Source organism: Melampsora larici-populina (assembly GCF_000204055.1).
Source record: "Melampsora larici-populina 98AG31 unplaced genomic scaffold MELLAscaffold_48, whole genome shotgun sequence".
Taxonomy (NCBI): domain Eukaryota; kingdom Fungi; phylum Basidiomycota; class Pucciniomycetes; order Pucciniales; family Melampsoraceae; genus Melampsora; species Melampsora laricis-populina.
The window spans coordinates 225888-253711 of NW_006768812.1; the positions used below are offsets into that span (position 1 = coordinate 225888).

General features: G+C 43.2%; 6 protein-coding genes across 6 annotated transcripts; 2 read left to right on the top strand and 4 right to left on the bottom strand.

Annotated features, from left to right (window-relative positions):
- Window positions 1-752: 752 nt before the first annotated feature.
- MELLADRAFT_66946 (uncharacterized protein) lies at window positions 753-2518 on the bottom strand (the record flags this gene model as incomplete). The annotated part of the gene is made up of 5 exons (XM_007415139.1): window positions 753-1074; window positions 1322-1515; window positions 1833-1985; window positions 2039-2398; window positions 2453-2518. 5 exons carry the CDS (start codon window positions 2516-2518, stop codon window positions 753-755), a joined length of 1095 nt encoding a protein of 364 aa, XP_007415201.1.
- Window positions 2519-4322: 1804 nt separating this feature from the next.
- Window positions 4323-5043, bottom strand: MELLADRAFT_110858 (uncharacterized protein; the record flags this gene model as incomplete). The annotated part of the gene is made up of 2 exons (XM_007415138.1): window positions 4323-4399; window positions 4476-5043. 2 exons carry the CDS (start codon window positions 5041-5043, stop codon window positions 4323-4325), a joined length of 645 nt encoding a protein of 214 aa, XP_007415200.1.
- Window positions 5044-21507: 16464 nt separating this feature from the next.
- Window positions 21508-21925, top strand: MELLADRAFT_92015 (uncharacterized protein; the record flags this gene model as incomplete). Its single annotated transcript, XM_007415047.1, has 2 exons — window positions 21508-21696; window positions 21758-21925. The coding sequence occupies 2 exons, from the start codon at window positions 21508-21510 to the stop codon at window positions 21923-21925; spliced, it is 357 nt and encodes a 118-aa protein (XP_007415109.1).
- Window positions 21926-23668: 1743 nt separating this feature from the next.
- On the top strand, window positions 23669-24392 carry MELLADRAFT_72949 (uncharacterized protein; the record flags this gene model as incomplete). Its single annotated transcript, XM_007415048.1, has 2 exons — window positions 23669-23696; window positions 23761-24392. One exon carries the CDS (start codon window positions 23791-23793, stop codon window positions 24202-24204), a length of 414 nt encoding a protein of 137 aa, XP_007415110.1.
- Window positions 24393-24446: 54 nt separating this feature from the next.
- On the bottom strand, window positions 24447-25984 carry MELLADRAFT_110859 (uncharacterized protein; the record flags this gene model as incomplete). The annotated part of the gene is made up of 5 exons (XM_007415137.1): window positions 24447-24627; window positions 24704-24954; window positions 25050-25500; window positions 25711-25777; window positions 25876-25984. 5 exons carry the CDS (start codon window positions 25982-25984, stop codon window positions 24447-24449), a joined length of 1059 nt encoding a protein of 352 aa, XP_007415199.1.
- Window positions 25985-26439: 455 nt separating this feature from the next.
- Window positions 26440-27730, bottom strand: MELLADRAFT_92017 (uncharacterized protein; the record flags this gene model as incomplete). The annotated part of the gene is made up of 4 exons (XM_007415136.1): window positions 26440-26451; window positions 26543-26563; window positions 26892-27470; window positions 27653-27730. The coding sequence occupies 4 exons, from the start codon at window positions 27728-27730 to the stop codon at window positions 26440-26442; spliced, it is 690 nt and encodes a 229-aa protein (XP_007415198.1).
- Window positions 27731-27824: the final 94 nt, after the last annotated feature.

The window sequence follows — 27824 nt, forward strand, 5'->3', positions numbered from 1 at the left end:
GCCAAACAACGTTTTTGCTCACGGTCAATTGTATGTAGCATTGTCGAGGTGTAGCACTGCTTCCCATGTGCGGGTATCTTTGAAGCAGAGAGGCGCTACGTCGACACTCAGTATTGTTCACCGCGAGTTTCTCGCTACTTAGTATGCATCATGTTGTTTTTCTGTTATCAATTGTACCGTTGTCCTAGGCCTTTTTGACCTTTCCCTGTGTCGTTCAGAGGTTCGAGACTCTTGCAATTATGTTACTCTTTGCCTCCATTCGTCTGACGTCAAGCTTAATCCTCTGGGCTACATTCTTGTGACAAGCCAGGTTTAGCCCAGTGAATAATCCGGCCAAGCCTATGCTGAATGGGATTTGATACGTGAGCCGCGGCAACCTCCCAACACAACTAGCCGGGCCAGGCTGACTAGCGAATACTTTTGAGATTACATCAGTCCATAGCATTATGACGCTAACAACCGCCGAAAACAGCTCCCAGTGTGCATGGTACACGGCTATTGGTATAAAAGGCATACCCTCCTGCTAACATTGGACTGCCGCGCGTTTACTTACTCTCAGATCCCCCTTTCGTTACAAAATCGACAAACGCAAAATGCAGAATCACATGGCATTGAAATATCCGCTAAGGTTCAGCAGCATTTTCTGGACTGACAAAATTGTGAGCAAATTGATAGATATGTTTTTTTGCATAGAACTGACGAGTCACTTCTAGGTCGAGATTGATGAAGGTCCATTATATAAATGCCTCAAGTCAAATGTCATTGTTCAACACCACGAACTTGAAGGTATACCATTGATGATAGCCGCAAAAAAATCCCAAACCATGCTTAGGCCAAATCACACGTATAGAATCGATGGTCAAATCGCTGCTGGCAGCGACCAAAGTATGTCGACCATATTCGAGGACAGCGAGTGCACCATTGCCCTCGATCACGCCAAAGTAAGGCTCAATAGCATGATGAATAGAACGTGCGCTCATGGCATTGGCGAGATAGTGGACTGGTTCCTGCAGACTGCCTATCCAGCGACTCACAATGTCGAGGTGATCAAAGTCTTGCACCGATGTCTGGATACTACGGTTCGTATTAGTTACAATTCCAGCCTTTGCATCTTACTCACCGATGATCACCGCACAACAGAGACACGATTATGTCGAATTCTCGGCTCATTACATTATTGAACCACACATCAGTACTACTCTCAGTATGGACGCGCTCAAGATAGGCAATGTTATAAGCTTACGTGGTACAGTCGTCGGGTACATTGCAAACACTAACACTTGGGAAATCAATGTAAGCCATCTAAATTATAAAAACATACTCAAAGCGCTGACGAAGAGACTTAATCAGACGAGCGAGATTGAAATAATCAAAACTAAATCTCGCGTGCGTAGAAGTCGTCGACAACGCGGCTTGCGTCCCGCATCGCCTTAAATTTTGTCTTTCGTCGATACACAACACGAACAATAGGCTGAGACACAAGTTGACCTTCTTCTCAACCTCATTTCTAACATTCTGGCATTTGTAAATAGTGTTCATACATTTTCTATAGTTTGGTACATCGCAAGCGGATAAGACGATCTAAGGTATTGTGACTCGCTACAAACGAGCTTGGCCACGTCATGCAATGCTGAAGAATGAGCAACTCAGCCAATCACCCCAGTCCGCCTGCAGCTCCCCAGTGGTTTGTAAACTATGCATTGACGCATCCACGCTTGCCTTTCGTCAAAAGTGCCCCTACATTGTCGTGCTAGCAGGGCTTTGAAGTGATAAGGCTAGCCTGTACTTTGAATCAGCGTCATACAGAGCATAAAGTCAAAGAAATTTCGTACGGACAAGACCCAAGTGTCCCTCAACTCGCAGAAGCCTCGGACAACTCCCTGCACGTGAACAGTTGCCCCAATGCTCATCCCTTCGTACGTAATGTTATTAACCGCTGAGGTTTTATAGATGTATTCGCATATAAACGGAATTTGGCACATGTCCTGCAATACATAACGTTAGACACCATCGATACGACTCATAACTTAGCACATACAGAGGGATCCCAATCGACGTGTTTTACGGTCATCGAAAAATCTTGCCACGCTTCGCGGTAACACTTTTTCAATATTTCACCGGACGCCCTGATATTAATGGCGTCAGCGATATCCCCTTTGCGATAGTACAAGACTTGACTAGGGGGCAATGTCAAATAATCTGGAAATAGGATTGGAGGATAGCCGTGAAAACGATTGATGACGTTGCCGCTGATGTTGTAGGCCACGCCTGTAGTCAAGGCAGCCGTAAACATGTCATCGGCAACGAGAATGGTCTTCTGTAAGAATGAATCATGGGTGACTAGAATTGTAGCGCTGTAATAACGAAGAGGGTTGGAAGCGTTCGTACGCCCGGCAATCTAACGCCAGAATGTCAGCATGGCATGCCTTAAGTCAAAAATACGGACACTCACTAAGTTGTCTAATCTAAAGACTCCAGTCAGTCGTAGCGGAAGGATGGGTTGAGGATTGGGTTCCATCGAGGCGGAGGAATTAAGCATCAGGATAGCTGAAGTCGATGTCTGCTACCGCGATTTGACTCTTATTGGGCTATCATTCGCCATCGACATGCGCCCACGCGGTGTTCATTTATACCGCGAAGCGCGTCATGTGCTATTGGCTGCAATGCATGATACACGCACCCGCTGCAATGACGCGTTGTCATGGTAAGCAGCGCACACCAAGTGATAATCAGGGCTCAACGTGCTGCAACAAAAACGATGGATTGGACTACAGTTAGATTGTCTCGAAACACATGCATTACATAAGCCTTTGTTATGATGCCATGAGCACATGATTTTATGCGCATGAGATGACATCCAGGCATGTGAACTATCCATATGTACAAAAAAAAAAGACCAAAAGGCTCATGATCAGATAAGAAGTGCTGAAGCTAATGGGCACGTCTCTCCGTGCACATGTATAAGACGACAACGTGATTCTCTATGTAGTCTTAAGCAAGCTAAGACCCAGGGTAGGTGGCGGCTGGGCGCCGAAGTCCTAGTAAGGTAATATATGAAAAGGTACAATACGATGATGCCGGTGACATTGGTGAAGTGGATGATGGCCGGATCCGATCAGACTTGGATCCGGTTGACAACTTTGATAGACGAATCCGAAGGATTCGTAGGAGAAAGAATTGAGGATACATTCTAGAAAGCGCACATGTAAAAGGAAAAGCGCGCTTGGAAAGCGCAAGACAAAAGAAATAGATAACAAAGGGAAACAAAGGATTCGGGGTATCACAACATTCAGCTGAAGAGATGATCGCCAAAGCGTACAAAAGTATCTGATTTGAAGATTACTTAATGTCAGTTTCATTCATAATTAATTGTCTTCGGCTCATGCTTACTACTGGCCTTGATGGGGGTGTTCATTATATTGCTTCCACAACATAAATTCATAAGAAACCAGCGAAAGCGGGAGTCTTTTGCTTTTCCTGCTTTTGCTCTGGTTTGGTGCACTCTAAGACAAGCCAGTCAGCTTAAAGCAATGTGTCTTTGGAACTCTCACGGCCAAAGAAAGTCAGGCTCGAATTGAATCCACGACTTGAATTTCGATTATCTAAGTTTTGTTTCCTGTGAACTTACCTTGACCGGGGTTCACAAACCGTCATGTCAAAGGTCTCCATCTCTCGCACTACTCAGCATGTTCTTTGGATGTCTTGCGAGCATAGAGTTGGTCAGTCAGATTGCTATCAGAATGCAAAACTGAAGGCACCCATGTTGCCGAAGGGAGCCCTTTTCCACTTCCTGCTGTTGCTTTTGCTTACTGTATTGTTTGAGAAGAGGGATCGGAGCTTGAGCCAAGTTGCCTGAATATGCGCAATGTCAAATAAAGAAGTCAGACTTGGGTCAAATTCATCACTTGAAATTTCTAAAGTCACCGTTTTGGAAATGTAAAGCTCTTGGTGCTTACTTTTGTTGAGTCTCATACTACGAGTTCAAAGGCTTCTATTCTTCGCATTGCAAAGCCTGCTTTTGAACGTTCCACAAGCATAGCAAGGTCTTTGTGGTTTTGTGATTGTATTATCTTGATGTCTTATCAAGAAATCACATCCGGTCAAGAGGCAGGCTTCCTTTGGAGTACAGGAAAGGAGATCACGGCTAGGCTAAGGAAGGATTGATGTCTTTGTCATTTGTGGGTTTCTATCAATCTCTTAGACTGGCGTTCAGAATGGCAAGCTTCAAAGAGAGATCACGAGATAAATTTGAATGAAGGAGGGTCCAAGTTCAGTCTCTGGAAATAAAATCGGCTCACTCTGTCATTATTATTGCAACGGGCTCAATCCAAGACACTTGGGAGCAGGGTATGGCCTGCAATGGGAAGTTTTGAGAACAACTGCCAGCAGTGCTGATCATCTATCAATTTCATTCATCGAAAGAAAGTTAAAAAACATAAAAAAGGCCCACTAGGGGCGTGCTCTGCAGTACGGACATTCCAGCCCCAAAATACTGTTCTTTACCATAGTGACTAGACACTCCGTACACATTCGATGGGCGGGATGACAACGGAAGCTAACATCCTTCTCACCTTCTACATACTTCTTGGCGCAAAAGTGGCATTCTGGTGTGTATTCTTCTGCTTTCTTGGGGTCGGGGTCACTAGCTTCAGATGGGAAAAAGACTGTCTGATAAGTTTCACTCAAGATACTTGAATAAGCCCAAATGCCGTACCATTCACCAGATCCAGCTTCAGGAAAATCAAAGTCGGTTGAAAGGGTGGGATCGACATAGGTAGCATTGGCCCGTAGGAAGGGGACAAGGTTTGCCCGTGAACTTTGGGTGTCTGATATCAATGCATTCGATTCAGGGGTGTTGGTTTCGCCTGCTTCCTGCCTAGCCAAAATGAGTAGTTCTTGATTAAAGAGTTCATAGATATCTCGGATTACCCCACGTGAACCGACTTCCGCTGGGAACCGGCGGTCAATCGCTTGCTGCAGGTTGTGAATTTCATCCACAAGATGCTGGTATTGCTCATTGGTGACGTTTTCGTTGGCTGCCATGGAATTTGTTTTGAAATCTGAAGTGTTATAGTCGTTGAAGCGAAGGTATGATAGAAGTTAGATGAGTTATTCTTGAAAGATTGTGGCGAGGAGAAATTGCTTGAAGGATTGGAGTCGTCCTCGTCAGCCGGTTCTTTTATAGGCGTAAAAGACATTCGCAATTCAGCACCAATGAGCAGCTTCAGAGGCTGATCATACCTGTAGTCCATGTTTGCTTTTCTCAGAAAATCCACTTTTTCTCCATATATTCACATATAACGCTTTTTTCCAACAGAATTTCAATTGCAGCTTGTCCAAGAAACGCAGAGAATATCTCTCGATCCAAAAGCTCTTCTCTTTTCATACGGTTCTCGAAAGCGTTGAGTTCTTCTTTTAGCCACAAAAGTATGTGCGTTTGAAGTGTACCCAATGTCAGTTTGCCTCATAATGTGATACCCCGTTTCTTTTGTTTCCCTTTGTCTCCTCTCTCTTTTTTGTAATACGCTTTTGAAGACATTTGTGCGCTTTTCCAAATGTCCTCCTTTGACAAATCCTCGCCGGATTTGTCCTCCCACTGTTGTAGACCGGATCCTCTCACATCGGATCCGGCCATAGTTAGATCTCACCGACTATCATGTTGTCATTCCCTTCCCATTTTCCTTATTAGTACTTTGTAGAGACGGACACCTATATAAGGCGTCCTCTCCTTGCTCCAGGAATGAACACCAAGCAGCTTCTCAGTAGAATCACCACACCGATCCTCTATTGAACATAACAAATAATTACTTGTTAGTAAAACCTTTTCCCACCACAATCGAAGACAATCCTATATTAACCTGTGATCCCACTCCATCACCCAGTGCTTACCAGTACCAACAAAAAAACTCGATCCCAAACAACCAACCAGCACTACCTTTTCACAAGTTGATATTTCAAAGTCGTAAGTAACTCTCGAATTCCCTAGCTAGTTATTCGAACCTACTCCATCGACTGACCCTCCTTCGATTAGTTAGACTCAAGGAAGCCCAGATACATAACTAACAAACCAGCAAACACCACGCGTCACCTTTTAAGGTATCATCAGGCAAAAAAAAAGATTTTAATCTTACAACCCGTACGTATATTCCTGATAGAGACTCTGATCAAGTCTCGCGAAAGATATTAATAAAACAAACACCATCTCAAATACGTAGAAAAAAAAAACTTCAAAATGGACGAACACAGTGGATTTATCCAAGTTCCGGCCAAAGACATCAGAGTCTTACGAGCCCAGATCCAACAGACCAGCATCGACGCTCAGAACTCCGCGCAGGCTCACGCGCAAGCTCTCTCAGAGCTCAGAGAACAGTATCAGCAAGCTTACCAACAACAAGCTCTAGAACTCGCTGACACTAAGAACATCCTCCAACAACTGCAAAACAACCCCAATCATAACTATACAAAGAAACCCAACGCCTTTCGAGGAGAACCACACAAATTCGAAGGATATGGCGATAACGCCGAGTTATGGTTACTCGAGCTGGAATCAAACTTCCGAATCCATCACTACCCTGAGACCGAATGGGGAGAGATGATAGGAGCCTACCTAGACGAAGAATCGAAAATGTATTGGCTCTTGGAACAAAACGCCACCGGAGGAATCATAAACAATTATCAAGAATTCAGGAACAAATTCCTCCAAAAATATAACTTCAGTTTAACCATGGACGAGATAAGAGAAAAAATTAAATTACTATACTACCGAAATGATATACATGACTACATCTTAAGATTCCGCAAATTGTCCTGCCAAATACCTTTAGATAAGTTCGGTTTCCTTGATAGAAAATTCGCCTTCCTAGACATACTTCCGGCGAACATCAGAGAATGGGCCAATAGACCTGAAGTTGTAGAAAAAGAAGATATGGAACTCATCTTCGCTGCCGCCAGGGAACGCGACCAAAACAATAAAGTAAACAACCGAACTTTCAAGGCGCCCGAAAATAAAAGGGTATTTGATCAAAAATTCAGCTGTCCCTTCTCTCGAAGCAACTACCACAGACCGTCTAACTTCGGAAGACCTCCTGCAGTAACTAATACGTCCGGACCCATGGACTTAGACTTAATGGACAAAGCTAAAACTACTCAAGTAACATCACAGACTAGGGCTGTGACCCGGCCCTGAAAGTTCAGGGCCGGCACCGGGGCGCGGCCCGGCCGCGAGGAAACCCGAGGGCCTTCAAAAATGGTTCAGGGCCAGGCAGGGCGCGCCCTGAACTTGAGGCCTAGGGGCCAGGCAGAGTCAGGCTTAGGTTTTGGGCACAAAAAGCATGAGTTGTATAGCTTGGGATGATCGGCAGCCCCGGTGCCCGACCCGCCCGAGCGCTCTCAGGGCGCCTTTGTGAGTAAAACACATGACATTCTGCGGCCCCGGGGCGCGGACCGCGAGCTCTCCAGAGGTCGCCGGGCAGACTCGGCCGGGCGGGGCCGGGTCCGGGTCGCAGCCCTATCACAGACCAAATGCTTCAAATGCCATGGACACGGCCACCTCGCTAGAGATTGTACCAACACAAGGAAACCTTTTAAACCAAGCTTCAAGAAACCCAATTACTCAGGAGGAGATCGGCGTAAGCAGAGCCTCTTGCTAATCGACATGGATCAAGAAAGCTCCCCGAAACTAGAGACGACTCCTTTCCTCGGACCCGATGGGACAATGATTAAGTCGTCTAAGGAATCTTCCTCTAGCCTCGACGGCCCCGGCGTCGACGGAAGAGAAGACCTCGCTATGAAGGTCAAAGCCTACAAGAAAACTCTTGATAATCCCGAGTATCAGGAAGAACTCAAGAAGGAACGAGAGACACTAACCAGGCTATTTCGAGATCAGGCAGAAGATCTGTCCTACCGATGTTGTAAGTCATGTCGTATCTTTGGAAACGAAGATAGTCCCGAAACAGTCTCTAAAGGCATTGATTATTTTAATTTAGATGCTGAACAAGTCAATAACATCATGAAGAGACCGCTGGAAGAAGAATCCGAAGAAGAAGGAACAAGAGAGAAACCCATTCTTGTTAATGCTAGTCCACCGCTCACGTCTAGATACTCCAATTATCTAGGACTCCCTAGCCCCGAATATTCACCAACGAACCAGGCCAAAATCTCGAACATTGACATGTCCAACTTGCCATTCTCACCGGCCTCTCCAAACCAAGAAAGACAGACGTCCGCCAACAACTCAGACATCCAAGAGTTACATCTCCTACCTCTAGGTGAGAAAATCCCTCCCTACCCAGACGTAGAAGTAGATGGTAGAAGAATTGACGGGTTCGGCTTCACCAACACCCCATTTCACTCTCCCATACAAGAACGAGATAGAGAAGAACTGGGAGAACGAGAGTTAGAACATGTGGAAACCTGGAACAGAATCATGGGGCATAACAAAAAGAGGCCAAGGTGGACCGGATTTGCTGTTAGTGGACCTAAGGATCTAGGAGAATACGAAGGCGAAGCCATTCTATCCCTGGAAGAAGGCGAGATCTACAAAGGACACTCTTTATCCTTGAACATCGTAGACCTAGCGACACAGAGCGACTCGAACTCGTCGCTTCCAACGTATACTAGCCATTTCAGGAACTACCCACTGGCAACGATCCTAGACACAGGAGCAGCCGCAAACTATATCTCCGAACACAAGCTTAAAAGGATGTTGGACCTAAACCCTAACCGCATAAAACTTGAAGAAACCAATGGACAGAAGGTGAGGTTGGCAAATGGTGCCCACGAAACGTCGACCAACACAGCCACTTTTGAGCTAGAAATCGACGACTGCAACAACGGCGGTTTCTTTAGATTCACCATCAAAGCTTATGTACTTCCACTACCCAACGTAGAACTGATCATGGGCATGCCTTGGTTCAAAGAACACAAACCCAAGATCAATTTCGATAACATGGAGTATGAAATCGAGAGGGACTCACGTTGCTATAACTTCATCCCTAAACCAAGCGGAAACGACCTGTACACAATGGTGTTGGGAGGATTGCATAGTATCCTCGAAAAAATCGCCCGTGACACTGCACCTGAGTGCTTTGAAGAAGATATCAGACAAGTGGAACGGAAGCACAAACATTTCATCAACACCGGCGACTGTAACCCAATTAAAACACACGGAAGGCCCCTAACTCCACCTGAACACCAACTAATCGGGCAATTTGTGGAAGAGGGCCTGGAACAAGGAATAATTGAGAAAACGGACTCCCCTTTGAGCTCTCCTTTATTGCTTGTAAAGAAGGCCGACGGTTCAACACGTGTATGTGTTGACTACCGAGCGTTGAATAAGGTAACTCGAAAAAATGCTTATCCACTCCCACGGATTGATGACGCTTACCAATTTTTGTCTGGTGCAAAGTGTTTTACAACAATCGACCTTAAGTCCGGTTTTTGGCAGGTCCCCATGGCCCCTCAAGACAAAGAAAAAAACGCGTTCACTTGCCGTCAGGGTCATTTCCAATGGTCAGTAATGCCTTTTGGATTGTGTAATGCACCGGCGACCTTCCAGGAAATGATGAACGACATCCTGCGAGACGTCATTGACAAGTTTGCATTAGTTTACTTAGATGATGTTATTATTTTCTCTAGGTCACAGGAAGAACATCTGGAACATGTCAAACAAGTATTTCAAATTTTAAAAGATCATAGGTTAGTAGTCTCACCAAAAAAATGCCAATGGCGCAAGAGCTCACTACTGTTTCTTGGACATATCGTTGATGGAAATGGAATCAGAACTAATCCCGAGAAAATCAACAAGATTATGGAATGGCCACGCCCAGATAATATCTCAAAGGTTAGAGGTTTTCTGAACCTCTGTACTTACTACAAGAGGTTTATCAAAGGCTTCTCTTTGATCGCCTCGCCAATCTACAAGCTCACCAAAGGTTCCCCGAAGCCGGGGTCTTCGATTGTTTGGGGGGAAGCGCAACAATCAGCCTTCGATACCCTGAAAGAGGCACTATCAAAATCAGTACCACTCCAACACCCAACTCCATTTCGCCCGTTCGTCCTCGACACCGACGCGTCAGGAACTAATATCGGCGCGGTATTACAACAAGACGAACAAACCGAGGTTCCCAAGACAGGCAACTTTGATTACGCTCAATATCAAAAAAGCCTAAGGAATAATAACTTGCGTCCAATAGCTTTTGAGTCCAGGAAGTTATCTAAAACCGAACAGAACTACTCGGCACAGGAACGAGAACTCCTCGCAATCATACATGGACTTAAACACTTCCGTGGATATATAGAAGGTTCGCCAGTCTTGGTTAGGACAGACCACGAGTCACTAAAACACTTCAAGACACAGAAGTTTATTAACCGAAGACTGGCCCGGTTCGTAGACGAAATAGAATTCTTCGACACTCACATAATATACCGACCTGGCAAAGAGCAATTGGCAGCTGATTCCCTGTCCCGAAAACCAAATACCGAATTCGACATTGACCCTCCAGAAGTGGCCCAACCATTGTTTAATATCAGTGAACACAATGATCCTTATAGAACGCTGGTAGAATATAGACTCAAACTGGAGGCTGGCATCGACCCGGCCACCGTTGGAAACGGACTGTTCCGTCTAATCCACAACCAGTTGGTCTTATATGAAGAAGAGGACTTGACTACAGTACCCCGAATTGTTGCGACTAACGAGGGCGAAGCCGAATCACTCGCCTTCCAAATCCATGAAGACTTGGGCCATCGAAACGTCGAAGACGTACTAGCAGCGGTCAAGAAACGCTACTGGTTCCCTAATTTGAACCAAACTGTTCGCAACTCGATAGCACTTTGCGCAGCCTGCCAAGTACATGCTGCCCCGACGAAACAACAACAACTCCCTATTCAGATGATCACTAGGGGAGAACCTTTCCGTAAGTGGGGAATGGACTTCGTAGGGCCACTAATCAAAACCGCTGACGGATACCAGTATCTAGTCACTTCGATAGACTACGGAACGGGGTGGGCATACGCTAAACCTTTGAAAAGAACGTCAGCAAGTGGCGCCATAGAGTTGATCAAAGAAATGATTCTGAATCACAGATTACCGGTCGAAATCACAACTGACAACGGATCCGAATTCATTTCAAGGGAATTCAAAGAATATATGCTAGAACAAGGTATAAGACATGTCACAACGACCGCTTACCACCCTCAAGCCAACGGTCTGATCGAAAGGTTCCATGGAACCTTTGTCAACACGCTCCGCAAATTATGTAGCCCGTATAATCAGGACTCTTGGAACAAATACATAAATTCTTGCCTGTTTGCTTACAGAGCGGCCTACTCACACTCAATGAAGGCGTCTCCTTACTTTATGGTGTATGGAAATGATGCTCGATTACCATCCGAGAAAGTAAGCATTAAATACAATGATTCGATTGAGAATCTAGAACTGATACACCGACAACGTAACCTAGATGTTCGAAGACATGAAAAAACTAGGGCTGACCTTATCAGAGAGCTTAACGCCAGAGCCTCACTTAGAAACACACAGACAGAAGAAGCATACGTCGAACGAAACATCAGGACTGGAGACAGGGTCCTCCGAAGCTTCGAAGGACGACCTTCTAAACTCCATCCCAAGTGGGATGGACCTTTTATTGTTAGAGAATGCTACCCCAACGGTACGTATACTTTAATGACATCTAATGGACACACTCTGAATGCTAAAGTAAATGGTGTGCGCCTAAAATTGTATAAAGGAAAATCTGATGAATTCTTCTACGCCTCTCGCGAACTCCACAAACGCGACGAACTTGCCAGAAGAAGATAACACAAACGCCAACCCGGAACAAGAAGAGATGTTAGCTCAGAAGGAGGAACATCTCGTCGACTTGGCAATAAGACTGCATAACAAATTACATGAAGAAGAATCAAATAAAGATCTCAGAAAATTCTCCGCAAGAGCTTTAGGTGCCTTATACTATTACATAAGTGGCGCATTAGAGGTAGTTAAAGACGAGCTCGAACACGGAGAGAGCAATAAAGAAAACTAGGAAGTTTTCAATCTTAAAAAGGGGGTGATGTGATACCCCGTTTCTTTTGTTTCCCTTTGTCTCCTCTCTCTTTTTTGTAATACGCTTTTGAAGACATTTGTGCGCTTTTCCAAATGTCCTCCTTTGACAAATCCGGCGAGGATTTGTCCTCCCACTGTTGTAGACCGGATCCTCTCACATCGGATCCGGCCATAGTTAGATCTCACCGACTATCATGTTGTCATTCCCTTCCCATTTTCCTTATTAGTACTTTGTAGAGACGGACGCCTATATAAGGCGTCCTCTCCTTGCTCCAGGAATGAACACCAAGCAGCTTCTCAGTAGAATCACCGCACCAATCCTCTATTGAACATAACAATAATGAGAAGTTAATGCTCGGCTTATGCTTACAAATGGTGTTGATCGTCGTTGATTGAATGGTTATCAGGGCACGAAGTCCACAGGAGCCAGCTACAGTAAAGCTGATCTGCTTTTCCTGTCACTGCTATTGTAAGGCGTACCGTCCAAGAAAAGTCATCCAAGGTTAAGCAACGTCCCCCTGTGTTGATCAATTCCAAGAAATGAAGTCAGACTCGAGTCATTACATTGCTTGCATGTTGATGATCTCATTTTTTGTGGAAGTGTACTACATGTTGCACTTACTTCGACCAAGCTTCCAAAGCCGCTATGCCAAAGGCCTCTCTTTTTCGCATTGCAAAGCTCGGTCTTTTGGATGTTTGGAAAGCATAGAATCCCTCAATTGTGATTGATGTCAGGGTATAAATTTTCAGGGAACCAGCTAGAGAGGGTCCTTTTGCTTTGTCTGCTGTGGCTCTTGTTTAGTGTACTGTTCAAAAAATCCGTTCAAATTAGAGCAAAGTTGCTTTGTTGGCGTGTCAGCGCCTAAAAATGATGGTCGAGTCAAATCCATCACTTACATTTTGATCATGTCATTACTTTTACAATGTAAAGGTTCTTTACTTTGACCAAGACTCCCAAGCCGCTACGTCAAAGGCTGCCATTTTTCGCGTCACATAGCCTGTATTAGGACATATCTGTCATCAAGAAAAGAAAAGAAGAGTCTCCTCACTTTAACAAGACAGATGATCAGCCGGTAATGGACATTGATGATCCTACAGTTGTCCTACTAGGGCGAATGAACTTGGATACTAAGAGTACGTTTGGTGCCCTGCAACCTCACAGGTTGACCCAGCCAAAACGTCAGGTGTACACTTCGAGGTGTACACTTGAGATTCTGCTGCTCGGTACTGAAGTTCTGGATGAACTTCAAGGTGTAGACCTCAAGGTTGACCAGCCAAATTTGTCAACCTCGAGATTTCGATGTTTTGGTCAAATCTTGAGGTTGACCTGCCTACTTCCATAGAACTGCAAGGGTTCTCTGAATATAGAGATGAAACAGCATTTTGCAAAAAAAAACTTACACTGAGAGTCGAGAATCGAGAGTCGAGAGTTGCTGAGAAGAGGAACAACACATTGAAAACGTCAGCTCGCTATGCCACCAAAAAAACAACACCCAAGGTCACAGCTAAGTGGACCAAACAAAACGAGGAGGATATGATTGATTTCTTGCTCGCGGAGAATCAAGCAGGATGAATGGCCGAGTCAGGATGGAAGCATTCAACGTGGGATGCATGCGCAAAGTTGCTGAAAGGAACTGAGCCATGCGGAAGTCTTGCAAAGACCAAAGGGAATTGCTCGACCAAGTTTACAAAGGTATGTACCCTTTTGTGTTCCCAATTACAGTACTCAAAGTTGTGTATACTTTGCCGTGTATAGTTTTTTTTTGTTTTTTTGAAGCTAGACACAACCTGGAAAAAGTATGTCTTTTGTTTGCAGCTCAAAAATATGTACCTCTGAGCCAGAAACATAGTTTTTCCTGGCCGTGTGTAGTTGTGAAAAAGAAAAGAAAAACTATGTACGGCAAAGTATACACAACTTTGAGTACCGCTAATCAAGATAATAATAATGTTTTTCTCTCTTACCAGATCAAAGGTGACTTCTGTATTGTCAAAAGGCTGAGTGAACTAAGTGGGATGGGGTGGTGTCATGCAGATTCAACACTCCATATCTCACAAGACGTGTGGGATGGTCTGGTTGGAGATGATCCGAGTATAGCAAAATGGGCTACAACACCTTTTCCACTGTTTGACAAGATGGAGCAACTTGTTGGCCACATCATTGCTTCAGCAAAAGACAAGTTTGACCCAACTCAACCATCTCAGACTCAACAAACTTGGCCCACTGCCAGCAGTACCCTTGCCACATTGGAAGCGAGTGACTTTGACAATATAGACAAAGAAGATGGTCATGGCTTACAGTTGTGCGTAGTTGAAATGTGTAACAGAGGAACGAATATGATTGTACTTCTAACTGTTCCTATTTATGAAACAGGATGCAATTGATTACGAGCTGGCTCTCCAGGAGAGCCTCAACCAGACTCATCAATCTGATGTAAACACCGTTCAGAGAGTGTCTTCAAGCAAAAGGAAGATTGATGATACTGATCTTATAGCCTCAACTCAAATTACAAAGCAAAGTAAATCACCACAACAACATGGAGTGGATGCACTGAATGATTTTGGGGATAAAACTGGTGCATCTTTACAATCTACTATTGAACCACCTTGCTCAGCAGTGGACCCGATAAGCTCAGGAGCAATAGCAAAGATCGAGAGTGATAGTTTCCTGGAGCCTTTGGTAAAGGAAAGAATAATCGCAATGTTTCTTCGGCATCCATAGATGGCTGGTGGATATATGGTCATTAAAGATGATAGCCTCGCCAGGACTGTCTTACTTGAAATGCTTGAGCAGATGACCCAAAAGTAAATAGATTACAACCTTACTCATCTTGTTTTCTTATTTTTTTGGTCAAATGAATGGAAATATGAGCTATGTACTTTGCTTTGATTCAAGATAAGAAAGGTGTTATGATCATGGTTTTTTCAAAGAAAGTGAAATGCACATTTTAGTATTCTGAGCTGCTGTATCTATTGTGAACTCCTCCTCATCCGCCTTGCTGCATTCTCTTTCTGTCTTTGATAATCCTCCCACATCCGAGTAGCAATTTGATCACGCCATTGGCTTGCTTCTGAATCATCCAGTTTGGGATCCATCATATCTTTCGCTGTCAGATGCTGAAGGTTGTTGGTTGGGGAGAGGAGTTGCTGAAAGGTCCGTAAACTCGGGAAATTCTTCTGAAAGTTCACCATGATCTTCAAGTCTTATGAAGTTGTGGACTGCACACATCGCCGGCACAAGTCGGACTTGAGTTTTGAAGGGATAGTATGAGCCATGATTCATCACCTGAAATCTCTTTTTGGTAACCCCAAAGTTCCTCTCAATGACCATCCGAGCACTTGAATGACGTAGATTGAAAAGCTCTTTCTTGTTAGCAGGCCTGTATGCAGACAATAATGTGAAGCAATATAAGTATATAAGATATGATCCACATAAAATGAAAGAAAGAGAAGAAACAGACTCTTTATCTTCCAAGCAAGCCCATTCCTGTAGATGGTAACGAGCCTTTCTATAGGTCACCAAACAACTGCGGCTGAGGCTGAATGCAGCATCGCCAAGGTAAAATTTCCCAGGAGGTATGACCAAAGATCTTCTGCAACAATCTTCCCACATTGAGCTGTCAGGCATTGTGCCAGTATAACCAGACATTACATATTGGAACATCATGTTGAAGTTGCAAGCAACAAGTACATTTTGACTGATATTTGATTTTTGGTCATGGAATCAAGGTTGATCTTCTGGAGAGACATGCACAGGAAGATGTGTGCCATCAATGGCTCCTATGCAGTCTTTGAAATAAGGCATGAATCAATCATCTTGTCGGAAATTCAAAGGAAGAGATGTGTGAACTGTTGGCAGTTTGACCAAGCTCTGATAGAATTCGTGATTGTTGAAAGCATCAAGCACTTTATGAAAGACCCTGTGAGAGCAAAAAAATCAGAAAGATGTATATGGGAAGTACCAAGCAGATATACACACCTTGAAATTGTATCAGGTGATCTTTGGAATCTCTCTTCAATTTTTCAAACTGAATTTCCAGTGATGATTGTAAATAGAAATATTGCCACTTGTTTGCCAGTAGTCATGTTCTTTGTTTCTTCAATGAGACCTTGGTCTTCCAACACCCTCACCAATTTCTGAAATATATGAGGCTTCATGCCAAGTTGATCATAGAAACAACACAGATTTTGTGATTGTAATAGCTCATCAAGCCACCCTTGGCCTGAGAGGATGGATGTATTACGTGCAATTTGAGGTTCCCAATACAAATTATTCATGTAGAAGTGTGCAGCACCAATTGATGCCATTGCAATGACTCGTCTTCGATGATTGGAGACCTGTTGAAGCTGTGAGCGCGAGGGAAGCATTCTGAGACAATTGAAAGAGATGATGTGCTGTTTTTTTGATTTTTTTTCTCACATCCACGCTCCAAACCCATAGCTTGTGGTTTGAGTTTGCTTTGGGTTGTGTGTACCAAATGCATCATGCTCAGGTACACACCTTGAGGTAGACCATGTCAACCTGCGGATCCGCAAGTGTACACCTTGCAGATCTATACCTGCAAGGTTCAAGGGCACCAAACGCACTCTAAGGAAGACCAAGATATGTTGTGGGTTGAACAGAATGACAGAAGAGGGTCAGTCCACCTAATCAGCATCATCCACTTGAGATTTTTCATATTCAGATATGTGTGATGTGTATTCACATTTATGTGGTTCATACTTACATATGTGTAACTTTTTGATTGCACATGTGTGATTGGAATTCCACACTGTGTTTTCATTTTATACAGATATGTGATTTGTACTTCCATATGTGCAACTTTTGATTGCACATGTGTGATTAGTATTCCCCAATATTTTTCATTTTTGAATATATGTGATTTGATGGAAATCACATTCACATGTGGGTGATGTGTATTCACAAGTATGTGACTAGTACTTAAAGCTGTTGTGAGAACTAATGGTAAATTTTTTTATTTTGTGTTGTGTTGAGGTTTAATCCAAAACTGGCAAAGACTCCTTTTTGACCAAGCTTTAGGCATGTGACATCTCAGGTTGTGGGTGCGCCTTTCCAAAAAACACACCAGATCTTTGGAGTTCTATGTCCTGTCACCAATATTGAGGACCCGGACCCTTGCTGTGAGCTTTGAAGACAGCTCTTTGTAGCTTTTCTCACCTCTAAAAGGTAATTTTGTGGTGGTAGATAGATCTAGCAATACAAACGTAGAATAAATGACAATTTAAAAACAAAATTTTGGCTGTTGGCAATTTTTTTTGTAAGAAAACACGCCCGGCGTGTCAAGTGGTGCCTTGGCGCAAAACATCAAGAAAAAACCTGCCTTGGCCCGCCTACAAAATTAACAGCGTGCCCACAACCTGAGTGACATCAAAAGAGATGGAGTTTTGGACCAAAGATTAGACTCTAGTTAAAACTTGGCAACACCCATCACCTCAAAAGTTACCAATAGTTCTCACAAGGGCTGTACATATGTTTGACATTTGATTGCACATGTATGATTGGTTGTCACCATTTTTTTCCATTTTCTGAATATATGTGATTTGGTGTAATTTACACCGCAGAAATCGATTGGTCTGAGACCCAATTGAAGAGAGTTGTGGTGACCAGGTTTGCTGCTTTTTTCAATCAGAAGTTTTGTTTGCCATAGGTTTGCCATAGATTTGTTGATTCCCCTTGAGTCAGTATATCCTACAGTCAAGAATCAAGATCCACTATATCAAAAAATCTAACTCCAAATGTATGGAGGTATCACTCAACAGAATTCCTATCAGTCACCCCACAGATTATTGCCATTCTTTGTCCCTCAGTATGGAAAAAATCATCACAACCCCCTTTCAGCCTCAGAGCTTTCATTTTCAAGTACAACTCACTATATCTACTGCTCTCTTACTTGTGTTCAAGGTCTTTTGCTCAACTAATCAGCTGCCTTCACTTGTAAAGACCAGTGAGATGCCAAGAGACACAGCAGGGATGAAGTCGAGGTATGTTTGATTTGCCAGATATAGTTGTGAAACAAGGATGAGGTATTGGGAAGAAAGGCAAAGGGGTAAGACTTGGGTCAGCAGTATCCAGAGACATATGTATGATACCTTGACGGAAGGCGAATCAGAAAACTTATGGCATACAAAACCTGTGATTGAAGAAAGTTGCAAACCCAGTCACCACGACTCTCTTCAATTGGGTTTCAGAGTAATTGATTCCTGTGGTGTTATATGCACACATGTGTGATGTGTATTCATATGTATGTGTCAATGTGACTAGTAATTACATATGTGTAACTTTTGATTGCACATGTGTGATTGATTTTTACCATTTTTGTTGAATATATGTGATTTGGTGCAACTTTTATTCACATACGTGACTTCTTTAATCACACTAAATGTAGGTCTACATGATTCATATATATGGAAATCAAATTCACATCATTCACATATTTGTGAATGTAATTTACATATGTTTCCATGTGTATGTGATTGATTCACATACAGTTGGTATTCACATGTACAAAGTCACAGGCTGTGATAACATTCAATATGGGCTGGCATTTGACATTGTCATAGGTCTTTGATCCAACATGTTGGCTGCTTCAGGGCAGCAGTGCGTTGGTAGGGGTGTTGTGTATAATAGCCAAAGGCAAATACACTTTTCCCATTGGCTTATATATGTCAAGTCTAGAAGCCACAGTTGCAGGACAACACTTCTCACCAGGCGCAGTTTTAGTTGTGTTGCACCGCAACAAGCAACAAAAGGCCGCATCTTGCAATGTTTTAGGAGTACCACAACATCAATAGCCAGGTCTGATTGTGCCCGGGCCCATCTGTTGTGCAACACAAAATGGGTGACAGTGCCAAACCAATTGAATACTATTATTCTGTGGACTGTAAGAGCATCCACAGCCTTGTGTCATAAACCATGATGTACATAAATTTGAGGTATTTTTATTCACAGCAATTACCCCCAAACTCATGCTTAACTAGGGCAATTCTCTCTTTGCAAGTCAAAATAGGCCAAATATGTTCTTTTTCTGCTTGCACCCTAAATCCTTTTGTACCTCACTTCTCCAATAAGCTCCGACTTGTACAATTGGACTCTCCGCAAATCACACACCTTGATAATCATCTAAGCCATAATACAGATCACAAGTTATGCTACAAGCCAAACAGTAGGGAACCATGACTGTACATGCTTCAAATTTTATACCTCAAACAGTTCCCTAAACAATCTGTGCAACCCTCCATATGTCACCAATTTACGGCACAACTGGGGATGCTCCAACACAACCGGTGTTGTTGTGGTCCAAAAGAAACACTGATACCAATAATCTTGTTGCACAGCAAAGCAGACCACAACAAACCTAATGGATTCACAGTGTGGTGCAGTCTGAAAACTGAAATGCCTCTGCAGTGCAGCACACAAAAGCAGTGTTGCTAGCCAAAAGGTTGATTTGAGGTTATTTCATTGAGGGGAGTTCAAAACCTTTTTTTGGAAGTGTTCAATTGAAATTGGTATTGTTCAAGGACATTGATAAACTAGAGAATCCAGATCATTGTACTCATCTCTTTTGCTTCTTATATCCAAGATTCCAGTCGTCCAATCTCACAATCCACTACAGTTTACATATCTAGCTGACCTTTTGCTCACACAATAGCCAGATACTCAGCACCCAAGTCCACTTGAAAACCAGTAATCCTATCAGGCACCTGGCTGACAGATTGCGTGCAGACTAATCAACTCCCGCAATCAAGCTCAGCACTGGAATCTGCTTGGATTACTAACGTCCAAGCTGATTTGGGTGCTGAGTGCCTGGCTGACCAGTTGTGCAAAGACTACTTAACTTGCACATCAGCCATGCACTCATTGCCTGAATCAGCTTCAGGTCGCTCTTGCACAACCCATCTCCCCCCTGATTGGCTGGTAAATCAAGTTACACGACATGGTCTTGTTGGCTACGTGAAGGCTAGGTGACAAGCATGGGTGTGTGTCACACAGCATCCCTCATTCTTCTGTCACCTTTCCTACACAACCATCCGGTGAGAGAGTACACCAGGTGCATCTCACTTGGTCAGAGTCAGAAGTTGTCCCGTGCTTGCAGTCGGGAAAACCTTTCAAGCAAAAAATAAACACAACAAAGCTTCAGAGGATGATTCATTGCAAAACACATGAATTATTTACATTTTATGAAACATTTCCATCACATCAGGAGAGAGAAAGGAGTTGACCACAGAATATGACGTTGGAAAAAACTACAAAGACAGTGTCAGGCTGAGAGACACAATGTTGATTGTCTGTTTTCAGGACAAGAAAAACCAAATTATGTGTGCAATACATTGTTGATTTTTATGCCTTCCCACCGCCAGGGCAAGTAATCATTTTCTGGTGCAGAGAAAATGGATTTCAAAACAGAGACCAAGGATAGAGGTGTTGGAAAAGAAGAGCTGGCTGGTCATTTTCATTCACTACCAACTTTAATCAACAAAACAAGATGCCAAACAAGTGTCAGTCACATTAAGGTCAGATCTCATAGACGGGTGAGAGCAAGTTAGTTTTGGAGATAAAACTATGAACACACGCATAACTTCCACGCTTTGGCATTGAACAGACTCTTTGGTAGCGAATTTCTGGTAGCATTCAACTGTTGAGAGACCTATATGTAAGTGAAGATGACTGAATAGGAGTCGTATGGGTAAGAGACCACGAGGCCTGAACTTTTGAGAAGCCCGACTTACACCCTGCGCCAAAGCGCTGATAACCTCCAGGACAGATTGTGTCCTTGATCTTTTGCCCATCTTTAGTACAAGTGGTACCCGCTTTTGATGAATAAGATATAACACCGATCAGCCTTTGACTACGTTTGAAAGAAAGAAGAGCATATAGCAAAGCAAAACCCAATGAAGGTTTCACTCTCCAGTGCTACTGTGTTATATGGAAAGTACTCAACTGGGTGCCGTTCGTCTTGGTTCTGTAGAAACTCCAGTTATTGTACAGGTGAAGGAAGAGTTTCTGCCTATACAAACTGTTGTGGAAAGGACCGCGAGATTTAAAAGTTTCAGCACTGGATGAGGTTCTTTTGAGGTCCAGACAGACACATCACAAAGCGTGTCTTACTATTGTGGCTACCAGGTTTGGTGTTCGAATTAGCCCCCGGCGGGAACCAGGCTACACTGCATAAATCTAAACAGACGTGAAGCAATATGTCAACATATGTTTTTTATATCTTACTAGGTACATACCACTAATAGAGTCTCGTGGAATACAAGAGGATGGAAAACTCACGACTGCCGGGCGGGATTAAATTGATAGCTGGGCCACTGTCTATCTGGGCCAGAGACAGACATGAGGGGAGAGCGCAAAGGGCTACGAGGAAGTAGGCGATGAACATGTTGTTTTTCCTTTCTGAAACGGCTGACTGAAATTCTTGAAATACTTGATGTTATTAGTTGAAGGCCTTTTGATGAAAGATCTAAAAACTAAAAAGATACAATCCCGACCCCGCTCTCTTCGGTACTCCGGATCTGTTTGTCAGTTCTCGGTTCTGTTGGCCTGGAGATGGAGACCCTCCCTATTTCCAGAAGTCTCGAAGGGCTGTGGGAGGCAGAGAGCCGCTCTCAAAATGAGAGTGAGAGCGAGCGCAGTCTGCACAGTCCGACGCTTTCGGTAATTATTAATTTTAAATTAAGTTTCCCACGTCGACTTATGTCAATGCCGTACGAATGCGGATACGTAGTGAGATAGCATTTCAACCGCACCCAGTGTGGCTCCTCCTGATACCATATCCCACCCTTCCGACGCCTATTTTTTACATCTGCTCCATCCCGATATCTCCACCGTCTTCGCCCTCATGCTAGTACAAGACCTCATGGCGCAGATAAAGGTCATCGACCCCACAGCGCACGACACCTTGACCCTGAGCCAGCTGACAAAGTTTGCCACGTTGGCCGCCGATTTTTTGAAGCGCACAAATGGCGCGTTCTTCACTTCGCCAAACCACGCGCCATACGAATTCATCAGTCATTGCATTGATGCAGGGCAGCCGGATTCCAAATGGGGTCATTTGTGGAACATCACTTACGATGTCCTTCCATCCTGCTATTATGAACCGACCTTATTTCAAGAATATGGCATTCCCTCTCCCCAGCAAAGAAAGATTACCATCCCACTCACCGAACAGTACTTCCAGCCACCTACTGCGACATGTTTCAACTGCACTGCCTCAAAGACCGGTGCCCCCTTGTCACTCGAACGGCGCAAATCTAAGTTTGGCTATTTATTTGACATAGCAGGTATTCAGACTGTTGAATATTACAATTTGTATTGCCGTCGTCAGTAATTTATTCCATTATTAAATAACAAGTCAAAGATATTGCAGCAAACTAATTACCCAATACAGATTGCAACACCACCTACTCGCCTACTTATTACAGTGACAAGTTCGAACGTCATTACTACTCTGTGGCGGAAGGCCAGCCCAAGGAAAATTTCCAAGTGACGCAGCACTATTTTATGAGCCACCGTCTGGCCGATCACTTCAACCACAACCAGAACTTAGCTATGTAAGAGTATATTTGACACATATATACTTATGCAAACAACGCAAGATAAACTAAATCTTTTCTTTCCGTTATCGGTGTCCAGAGTGTCTATATATAACGTGGTTAATTCCTACAACCAAAGTCACGCTAACATCAAGACAACGTACCGGAACAATTTCAACAAAGGGCGTTATAATAGGAGATTAAGTGCGAATGTATGTTCTCTCGGCCTCGATATTCATCGCCTGATGGAGGTCTACGCAATACGTGGTGTCCGATTAACTGGCAATTCCAAAGGCGCTGATGACAAGCGGTTCGAATTGGCAATGATGCAACACCTCGAATGGAAGAGGTTAGAGGGAAGCGCCTACGCCGCACACGTGTGCTCTACCTGTACCGAAGTGAAATTAGACAAAGAAACAGGGACGGGAAAAAGTATGTGTCAACGTTTCCCACAAGTTTAGAGATGGCAACTAGCCAAATGTAAGCAGTTCTACGATCCATGGTAACGGATGGTATCACCCTCGGCATCTGGAGTTGCAGTGCATCCCAAGAACAACTGCAATTCCTCAATCCAAATACCACCGCTGTAAGTTGCACCAAGCCCTTAGCAAAGGTCAACCACCGTTTTTGTCCAACGCACACGCCGCTATTGCAAGACATCTGTCAAGCCCAGCCCTGCATGAACAAGGCTGTGAACGGCACCAAAACCTGTCATATTGAGGATCACATCGCCGCCAACAAAACCTTCAAAGAACGCAATACATCCCTCTTCGGTCTTCCTCGTCGATTCAACCGGCCCCATGCAAACCTTCATATGGACCCAAGTGAACTACTTGAGCCTGAAACGGGTGAGGTTGTGCTATCTGAGGAGGACCGAATGTATTCAGAGGTAGAAGAACGTGCGCACGAGGGCGCTTGTGACGGTGGGGCGAGTGCAGAAGCCGACGCCGAGAATTCTGGACGCAAGAAAAGGATACTCATCTCACGTGTCCGCACACACAACGAACAACTTGCGTTGACAACTTGTGGTATCATACTGGGCAGGAAGACCTTTTATAAGTCTGAATCGGTTACCAAAGTGAAGGTGAGGATATACCTTACTCTCTGATTAAAGATACCATGCGGATACTTAATAAAATACTTAACAGGAGTTCTTACTCGAAGTATTCCCCGATAACATGCCAGAAATCATTTTTTATGACAATGCGTGTGGTCTCTACTCCCACATACGATCTAACCCCATAGACGCTGATAAATTCAAGAATACGATGTTACCGGTTGATACTTTTCACATCAAGTCTCACAAGGAGTCGCATACTACGTGCCGACTCAATAATGATCCTCATCTTTTTCCGGAACTGAAAAAGCCGGATGGAGCCTGGCGTTTCAATGCCTCGGCCGCAGAGATAACCAAAGCTTGGTTTGGAAGGTTTGATGCCATGTGTCGAAACATGGGCCATGTTAGATACAATTTTTTCTTAGATGAAATGATACGACTTCATAATAATCGTTTGTTGGAAAAGTTGGAGGCTCGGGCCAACGTTTCTTTTATTGGTCACTTTGATATGTCTCGGTCATCAGACCTTCCATGATTTGATGCTTCCCAGGCAGCGCCGCACTTATTCTTCCTGTCTCTCTATGCTATCTTATCTTATCATTTGTTTCATGTCTGTCGTCTTTGTCTCTCTCATTGTAATGTTGTCTGATCTCACAAACACCTCACTATGGATGGAAAGATTGGGTTATGCTATAAGTGTTTCTATAGCCATAACAATTATTCAATAACTACTATACATATAGAAATGTGTCAAGTTAAAATGCTTTCAAACGGTCATTAAGGGCTGTTCAGATACATCAATTCCATGACATCCTTGGCCTTTCCCTTTGAATTTTGCAACTTGCTCAGTCCGACATGTTCACATATTTTATTACACTCATGTTGTTTGCGAAAATGCATAAAAGTATGTTCTATTCTGCCCTTCATTACCGCGCTCTCGTCGTAGTGTAGAGGTTTTCTAAGGCACATTGCACACATACGATCGATCAGCATCTAACTCTTATTTATGCTTGTGGAGATACAATAATACTCACCCCTTGGTAAACAAAACCAAATTAGTTAAAACACCATGCTCGTCACAATCCAGGCCAACTATCAAAGTTTGATTACCGGATACCTCATAAGTATAATGAACCCATGCGTTAATGTGATCAGTCCAAGTTTGCTTGTCCCTGGGAAGGCTGTTGAAGTCGTACTCCCAAATGTAACGGTGGGTCGTATTAGGATCATATAGACCCTCACAAATTAACCATCGTGGCGCTCCGTCATAGACAGAACGGGCTGTCTGCATCACATACAGAGAGGCGATCTGGGCAATTAACTCAGATACCATACTTAACAAAATTTCATTTATTCGAATAGTAGATGTAGACTACTCACCTTCAAAGCACAACAATCTGAATAGATCTGGCGGTGGAGGTTGTTGCTCGCACCTCGTTTGCGTTCCTTTCGTCGTTTATGGATGAGGATGGATTGCCGAAAAGCTTCCAACAATGTCGTAGCATACCTATTGCTCTGAGAACGCTCAAAACAATGAGCTCTGCTATCACAATCATCCCACAACAAGCTGGACTTGATTATATACTTGCCATGAAGTTCATCGTGAGCATCTATGTAGATGTTTTTAGCAACCCAAAATGCTGTGTCTCTGGCAGGCAACTGGACGGGTTGCTTGACCTGAAATCGTACTGAATCTTCCATAAAATTGAGCCACTCATACGGATTGTAAGGAGGATGACTTTGGTTGATTGATTTGGCAAACAAGCGGTATATACAACCCGTTTCCCTAGCACTTATATCATCAATGGCCGCGTAGTATAGCACTCGATCACTGTGATCGGAAATCAGTTCTATCCAAAAAAATGAAATGAAATCGTTAAAACATAATATAGTAGAACAATTTAAGTCAAGTGCATCAAATACCTAACAAAGAATCAACCTCCACATCATTTTCTACATGATCAAAAAGAGTCAGTGTTTGTTAGTAGTTACTCGTGGTGGAAGTTAAAACAAAAATTTACCACTTGTTTTGATCACATACTCATCGGATTGATCGTCATTATCTTGATGTTCTTCTTCTTCTTCGTCTTTGTGTCCTTCAATTTTATCTTGGCATTTTGAATTTGGGTGAATGAAATCAAAATATTTATTATCATACGTCAGTTATACACCAAAGGATAAATTGGACCAAAAAAAATTTATATACCCGAACACAATGTTTGATCGTCCACTTCCAAGTTCTGGAGTCTTTTATCAATATCTTCTTTGCTACAAGGGCCCGGTTCGGCCGTCGGTGATTTGCCTGGTGTACTCATTATCTCTAATAAGTGGTTTTAAATGGATACAAATGACAGGGCAGAATTGATTCAGAATTGATTCTAAAACTTGCAAGTTTGACTGGGGGATTTCCTATTTATGGATTGATCGCGCGTCTTTTGGATGGCGATCTCTCGCTTTGCCAGTTTCATATGATTGGTCCCCAAATATTTTCTGTGAATGTTAAATTATTCATTTCACAACATGCGAGCTTAGTCTCAAATATTTTCATGGTTTTGGATGATCCGAATTACATTGAATCAAGTGAGTGCACTATGACCTATAATACGAGCAAGTAGGTATATAAAACTTCACACTGATCAGGTACTTGGATCAATATGTTTTTCACTTAACGCGTAGATCAAATACATATCTATCAACGTCCTAGGTATTAATGATTAATGCCATCTACTATTCATCATGCCAGCTAGCTTAGCTTAGTTTCATTGGTTTATTACCAAAGATACTTATTTGTAAGTCAGAATACCAATGTTCAAGAAGAGACAGAGCATGAAGATCAAGATTGGAATATCAATGGAAGAAGACTGATTATTTACATATGAAAATGTATGCGACAGCTATAATAAAAATTGTTAAACCGCAGAAATATTTATAAGCAAAAAAACGATTAAAGATAACATTTGAATATCAATGGAGTAATAATCATTATTGACAAATGAAAAGGTATAGGAGAGCTAAAAACAGGTCAAACCGCATAATTATTTATAAGTAAAAAAAAGGAATAAAATTATAACGACAATTATTTACACTTAAACTGACTAAATCATGTTATAAGAATCCACGTAAATCAAACATAGTGTATAATCAAATGTTACGACGCTGGGATTTACCGCGATGGTCCATCTCCATCCATTCAGATCAAAACTTGTGTTTCGCTTCGATCACCGTGGGGTTGCCGTTATTGATGTAAGCATTAAGCGCCTCTGCATCAATTCTTATAACCCATCGACGGTATTTGGATACGGTCGAAGGAGCGTAAACATGAGTTTGGCCGTATACCCTGTTAAAAGCCGATTTGATCAAAAGGTTTTTGGGTTTCACGGTGAGTGCCACAAAAGCGCACAGTGACTTCATCGAAACAGGTCTCGGTTGGGTGGGCCATCCTTGCTCTAGATAGGGAAATAGCGTGACTACATTGGGTTCCGTGTTGTCAGTAGGTGCCGGGGGTTCATCATCAGCCGTAGATAGGTTAGAGTTAGAAGGGTTTGGGTTAGTCGGTATAATGTCCTCCACTTCTGGGAGGTCAGAGCTAGGATGATGACTGCCAATTCCATCGTGAATTCCTTCACCGTCCTCTTCGTCATCTGATGATATGTTGACTACAATGGCATGTGGGGTAGGGGTAGCCGGTGTGGCCGAAGGTGTGTGAAATCGTGAATAGGCTACTGGACTAATTACACTATGCAAATCCATCTTTTGGATAATGGTCATACTTCCTACCAATGCGATGTTGGATTCCATCTCCTTGCATTTTTCCGGTACAATTCCAGGAAATAATATGAGGATTCGTCAATAGTGCGGGTTATACTCCTCCACTATCAAAGTTTGCATCTTCACCTGAATTAGCAAGGGGGGGCAAGCACGATTCGGTAAGACAATCAGTCAACAACAGCAAACATTAAAGATGTAACAGGAACTGAACATACCCAGCCTTTTTCCTCTGGAATCCATACTCGAAGGTCTCCATTCCAGGTTGAACCCAGTTTATCTCGAACAAGTTCCATTAGTGTCTCGGACTGATTGAGCTTTAAGAAAGGCCATCGCGGTGCGTAGACTCGGAACGTTTCACACGGCAAGGGTTCACCCGCCTGATTAATC